This window comes from Pseudorca crassidens, chromosome 7 (genome assembly GCF_039906515.1).
Source record: "Pseudorca crassidens isolate mPseCra1 chromosome 7, mPseCra1.hap1, whole genome shotgun sequence".
NCBI lineage: Eukaryota > Metazoa > Chordata > Mammalia > Artiodactyla > Delphinidae > Pseudorca > Pseudorca crassidens.
The window spans coordinates 69,443,362-69,449,953 of NC_090302.1; the positions used below are offsets into that span (position 1 = coordinate 69,443,362).

Consider the following 6,592-nt stretch of genomic DNA (forward strand, 5'->3'; position numbering starts at 1 on the left):
ATACAGAACTCTACATAAATCTCAGAAGACTCACTGAATGTGTCAGTAGTCACCCATCTTTGTTTTTTCCATAAACCTTTTAAATACCTCAGGAGAGAAAATACTTCAGGTGCACATCGTATTTTCAACTAGTAACCCCTCAAATTTTAGATACCCTGATAAAAAGTTATTCAAATTATTTCGGAAAACTATTTAACACAAATCAGAACTACACAGTAAAGCTGGGCTCAAACACTTAAATCAAAGGCAAGTTATAAGTGTAAATTTATCATGCTTTATCTGCCCACTCAAAGGACTAAGGCTACAAATAAAAAGCTATCAAATCATACCAGTAGCCAAATTAGCTTACAGAAAATAATAAGCAACAGATTTCATATAATAAATGTCAATGAAACAGACTGCAATAGTAAGGATGGCAATAATTGGAAAGAAAGTTCACTCAAATTCACATCATGCTGAAAATGAAAACATTAATATTTTAAATGAAATGTTTTGAATATGACTGCATTTCAGTCATATCAGACTATTATAAATCTTTGATACTAATAAATAAAATATAGTCTTTTTTTGCAAGTAGATAGTTTTAAAATGCATTATAGTTTGACCTGCCGATTCTGTAATGGCTAATGGCTATTCCAGTCTTCACTATTTCATCAAAATCTTCTTTTAGAACTTTGTGCTAGTAGTTTTAAATTGAAACTGTCTTTAGGACAGAATAAAACCTTATTAATTCAAGTCCAATTAGCTCAATTCTGAAATTGTATACATAATTCTCACTGGGCAACAAGTTGAACTTACTGTAATTTCCTCCTCTACAAGTTCTCATAATATTACTGTGAAATAAAGGAAATCAACCTGAAAATCAATTCGCTTTTCCAAACCAAAGATTTATGAAACTAAGAACTCATCCATTTTTGTGGCTTGAGCAGTTCATCCTCAGATCTAAGCCCACTTCTGTTTATCAACTACCGTATATATTGAAAGTGATTTAAATTGTCATTATTAATAGCCATTTACAGTTTACAGTATGTGCATTTCTTGTAACTCAGATTTTTCACAAAACCATTTTTGCAGTTTCTCCCATTTGCAATCCTCCTGTTTATAGTCCATAATATCAAAAATATAACACCTTAAAAAAGTATGGAAGTAGACTTAGAAATGCCTGGCATTCTTATTCTGTATTTATTCTTATCATTTCGAAAGACCTTATAAGCCAAAAAATAAGTCCCAGGATTAGGTGGAATGTTTGGTGTTACCTTAATTTACAACTAACTATTCCCAATGAACAGAGAAACCTTCTCTTGCAATCTGAATCATGTGTAATTACAGTATGACAAGGTCTCTCCTGGGCTATGTAAGCTGGCATTTTTCCCAGGACTTGTCACATCATGGGAAGCACACATACAAATAAAAATCCAAAAATAAACATTTTGAAACAATGGCTTATAGGCTACATAAAGAAACTCCACAGTTGAGAATAAAAATTGAAGAGCCCAACCAACAAGCAGACATCTCTCACTAGAGGCGTCTGAGAAGACATCAGTGTTATCAAGCCACTTACCACACCTAGCAACAAAACTCCCAGGTGTGGACTGTACAGACAGCACTCTCAGGTACCCTCAGGCTGGACAGAAAATCATTAAGTATGGGAAATAAAAGGAAACGTCACCACACACACCCACTGAAGCAGAGAAACAGTGGTGAAATATGGAGAGGTTGATCATCTTTAATTTCATAATGCCAATTTGTTGATTGTTAAGGTGCCTAAACAAAGTTATCTTAAAAGCTACATCTTCGGCCAGCTGGCTTAGTTTTTCCTAACATAATAAATATTGCTTTTGTTGTTGTTGTTGTTAAGGGTATTTCACCTTGAAATGTACAACAGCAAGTAGTTGTAACAGTGTGTACAAAGGATCTTAGAAGGTGGTTTCTTTTGTTTAAACTCCTCTGCTGTGGCTCTATGGACACATGGAAAAGGGAAAGCGAGATTCCAAAAAGCATCAGACCCAACCTCACATAATGACAGAAACTTGACAATACTCATCTTCATTACAGTTCGAAGGAAAATTTAAGTATAATATCTCTGGCTATATTCCGATATAAACTGCTAACAAAATCTAAATGTTATTTCCGATAGACCATGCATATACCCCTACCCCTCTATTAGATGGTGGATTCATTTATTAACCATCCAGCAAAGCACATCAAATTCAACTGTTTGAGTTTTCAAGAGCAGCTATAAAACAAACCACTATAGGCAAAACATACAATCCTAAGTCCCATTACAAGAGCTCTGGAAACAAAAATAAGCATTAACATAAACCTCTGCCACCTCTAAGGCACAGAGCATTTCTCCTTTCTTTATTCAAGCCCCTGAATGTTCAATAATTTCCACGTAGCTCTAAGCAGATGGATTTATTATGATGTTAAGCTAAGAAACTGCAGGAGTTCTAGATGCCAATAAAGATTACGGATCAAATGGAAGATAACTACTAACCATTGTGTCGACTTAGATAAATAAACCTGCTCACAAACAAAGCACCTTATTGTATTTGTACTGTTACCTCCACTAATCCAACTAAAACAACCAGACAGTAGCTTTCCAGAGGCTGAAGGGAACAGAAATGGAGATTTCTCAAACCCTCTTTAAATTTCTTGTAAAATAACACTCTGTTCCTCTTTTTTCAAAACTGTCCTTTATGGAAAATGTTTGGGACCGCAGAGGCTGAGCAGAATTATGCAAACCAGACACCAAGGCTAAAAACCAAGGTGAGGAAGGAATGAAGCAGAAGGCAAGACAACACCGTTGCTCTGAAACTTAGCTTCGACCTTTGCAGGGACTCTTCCCTGCAGATCACATGGGGCAGACACTTCTGAACGCTGCTCAAAATCGAATGAGCAACCAAGTGCCATCGGGGAGCCAGGGACCAGTAAGTGCCCCCCCCAAACCGAACATAAAATCCTGACAGTGGGAGGTCGGGGTGGCTAACCCACAAAAAGAAAAGTCTATGACAACTGGTACCTAAAGCCTCATACACAGGGAAGAAGGCAGAGAAGACCCTAAAGACAGGCGACTTCTCAAGAGGGAACAATAAGTACATCCCATGCATCCTCTGCTAACAACACAGGTAAATCTCAATTTCTCCAGGTTTAAAAAAAAAAGGCGCAAGCTGTTTATTCCCTCCAGCCCCGCTCCCCACGCCTCCAAACCCAACAACTAATTGCACCTTCCCCGCAGAACCCGCGGCTAACCCCAGAGGACCGGTGAGGGCTGGCTTGGGATGAATAAACACTCGACACCTGACAGTCCTTTCTCTGCGGTGACTTTCACGGAGCCGAAGTGGCGCGCGCGCGGGCGGGAGCGGGGACCTGGCCAGCGCGGCGCCGCGCACCCCGGTCCCGAGCTACGCCAGCGAGCGCGACGCGGGGGGCGGGGAGAGGGGCAGGGGGACCGCCCGGGCCAAGCGATTGTTTCCTCCTCCAGCAAAGACATTTTTTATCAAGCTCCTTTTGTATTCGAGCCCTACCTCTTTTTGGCCTAGGAAAGCTTTCGTGCAAGTGGAAGACGACTTTCTCCACAAAGTGCTGTATGTTACTGTGCTCCGGCCCGCGCACGAACACCATCCAGTCGTGGGTGAAGCCTTCCACGGTGGGTTTTTTCCTCACCTGGGCGCGGTGCCCCAGCTCCAGCTTCACCTGCACGGCACACTGCGGGCAGGGGGGAGGAGAGACAGCCGTGAACAACAGGAAGGCGACCGTTCGACACTGAACATTGCGCCTGACATTTTTTTTCCTCCTTCTTGAAACGCACATAAAAGGAAACGGCGGTGCCCTCTGCATCCACGTTTCACGCGCGTGGGCGCGCACACCCCACACCCCCAAATACACGCCCCCGGGCCCGCATCCACACCCGCCGGGATTGTAACGGAATGTTACCCCCGATCGGGAAGAGGGGTCTGGTTGTTGGGGGGTAAAGAGGGGCGAGCACGCTCATCCACTACAAGCACGACAACGAATGCATCGGAAACAAATTAGAGACAATTAGGAGGCGATGCCCGGGCGGTTGCCCGGCGTGGGAGGGGAGGTAACTGGGACTCCCGAGGGGGGTTCTGGCGAGCCCCCACCCCGAAAGTGCCGCGGCGACAGGCACACGCCGAGGAAGTCTTTGTGTACGTGTGTGTGTGCGTGCGTGTGGAGCGCTGTGCCAGGCGGAATGGAAACTACAGGCAGCCTCCGCCGATGGGCACAAACTCCCGTGCTCTTACCACGGGGTTCGTGCACAACAAAAGTGAGACGTCGTCACACACACACACGCACGCACACACACACGCCCGCAGGAAAACACGCCGAGGCGTCCATAACTTAAGGCACCCCGCACCTCCCCCCAGCGAAAAGCCCCACGCGATCGGCGAGGCCAGCCTAAGAGAGCCCCCGCAACACACTTCCAAGAGCCAAAGTGGCCCCAAAGTACCTCCCACCTCCCCCAAAAAATGAAATTCGGAAAGGCAGGGCGGCGGACGGACAGCCGCCGAGCCCCGACTGCGCACAGCCCGGCGCGGGGGCAAAGTTGCGTGCGGCCCCGCCGCTGTCAGCCCGCACACTCCAGCTCACACTCGCGCGCCGCGGAGAACGCACCATCGTAGCGGCCGGCGAGGCTGCTCGCCGCGTCCCCGGACTGTGCCCGCGGCTCCCGGCGGCGGCGGCAGCTGAAATATGGCTGAGTTATTATTCGCCTCCTTCCACCGTGTGTGAGTGTGTGTGTGAGTGCGCGCGTGTGAGCGAGAGTGCGCTTCTTGCGATTGCAAAGAGAGGCGAGGAGGGAGGCGCGGGGGGTGGAGGGGCGAGTGTGTGTTAGTGTGTGAGTGTGTATGTGTGTGTGTGTGTGTGCGCGCGCCGGGGGGGGGGAGGGAGGGAGGGGAGCGGAGGCTGAGGGAGAGGCAGCAGCTCCCTGCAAGCCGTACCAACCTTTCTCTAATTGGAACCGCGGAGCGCTGGCGCTGTCTGGGCTGCGGCGGCGGCGGCGCAGGGCGAGGGAGGAAAGGCGGGGGGTGGGGGTCTTTTATTATTATTTTTGTATGTACTTACCGAGCTAGCCATGCCTGGGGGCCCGGAGGTTTGCTGGGGTGTTGTGTGGTACCCCCCCTCCCCCGCCCCCCTCAGCTGTAATTCATGAAGAGGCTGCTATGAATGAGAGCGCGCCCAGGAGCGGAGGGTAGATGGCGGACATTCTCTGCCTTTTTCCCCCCGCGTTCGCTTGCTCGCTCGCTCGCTCGCTTATTAAACTCAGCCCCAAAAGCAAAAGCAGCAGCAGCAGCAGCAGCTCCAGGGCCAGAGGATGAGATTCCGGAGCATGCGCCGTGGCGCCTGACACCGGGGCTCCGAGCCTCACGGGGCGGAGGGAGGGCGCGCGGGCGGGGCGGAGCGGGCGGGGAGGCAGAGCGAGCGAGCCAGGGGGAGCTCGAAAGAGCCAATCACCGGCCACCCACCCGAAACCCCGGCAGCCCGCACCGCCACACTGGAACGCCTCGCTTAAAGTAACAGGTTCCTGCTGGGGGGTGGGGGGAAGTAGGGAGAAGGGCGGGGAAGGGGCGCTGGAGTAGGGAGAGCGGCCAGCTGGGGAGCCATCCCAGACCCTGTGTAAACTCCTCTCGCCCTACAATAAAAAACGGATTAAAACTGCTGGAATGTAGCCACTGCCTAGAGCCCCCAGCCGCCGGAGAAGGGGTGTTAAATCAAGTCTTTGGTGTTAGTTAGCACGCTCGGGGGAGGGAGGGGGCTTTCTTTCACTTTCCACCACGTCTTTTTATGGTTTTGTGCTGAAAAGGCAAGAACTCACACCCAAACAAACTTATTTAAAGACAGAGCGAGAGAAATGCCACCCTTACAAACAAGCATCTAAAAGCAGTCGCTGAGACGGTTATAACCGGCAACAATTCCCTGGCCCCCTTCCCCATCCACTCACCCCCGCCCTTCTGCCACTGCCACCACCACCGAAAATTTTAAAATGAAATGAACAAGAGAGAGAAACTAGAAGGCTAGTTCCTTCCCAGGGAACGCCTCCCGCGTTGGTAATCCCCGGCTGGGATGCACCACAAATTGATGCCCAGGTGAAAGCGAGATACCTGGGAGTGCTGGGTGCAGACCCTCGGGGACCAGGTTGGGAGTTTTCTTGGGGAGGCTCCCACTCCTGACAGCCTGCTGGGTTGCATAAGAACGTGGCAAATTGTCCTCTAAGGACGCGCGGGGCAACTGGGAGTCTTAAAATAGCAGATAAAGTTAACACTGGCTGTAATGTGCATAAATTGGATTATAATCTTTAGGCGTATTGGTGACAGCCAACGTAATCCATCTCTGGGTATTAATCCTGTTAGGCTCCCGGGTGATAACCAGTCACAGGAGTGTTCCCAGAGTCGCGCTCCTGCAAAGGTTTCCACTCGGGTTGTACTTGGTCTCGGTGACCGGGGACAGAACAGCGCAGCCACGCGTGGGGCGGGGTAGGAGTACTGACTAGCTTCCTTTAGCAACACAGACAACCTTTAGAAAGGAAACGGATAAGATCTAGACAACTGATTTGAAAGTGAAATATGTGTGT

At 48.8% G+C, this 6,592-nt stretch overlaps 1 protein-coding gene across 3 annotated transcripts in view; it reads right to left on the reverse strand.

Moving 5' to 3' along the window:
- Positions 1-5,377, reverse strand: part of MLLT3 (MLLT3 super elongation complex subunit) — a 264,446-nt gene extending 259,069 nt beyond the window's left edge. Inside the window, exons 1-2 of one of the 3 annotated variants that reach the window (XM_067744496.1) lie at positions 5,086-5,368; positions 3,528-3,708 (exon numbers count right to left, since the gene is read on the reverse strand). In XM_067744496.1, the coding sequence (XP_067600597.1) occupies positions 3,528-3,708; positions 5,086-5,097 (193 nt within the window). In that variant the 5' untranslated portion in view covers positions 5,098-5,368. Of the gene's footprint in view, positions 1-3,527; positions 3,709-4,635; positions 4,860-5,085 lie in introns of those variants that run through there. The other 2 variants (XM_067744495.1, XM_067744494.1) reach the window with 2 other exon arrangements.
- Between the last annotated feature and the right edge of the window lie 1,215 nt (positions 5,378-6,592).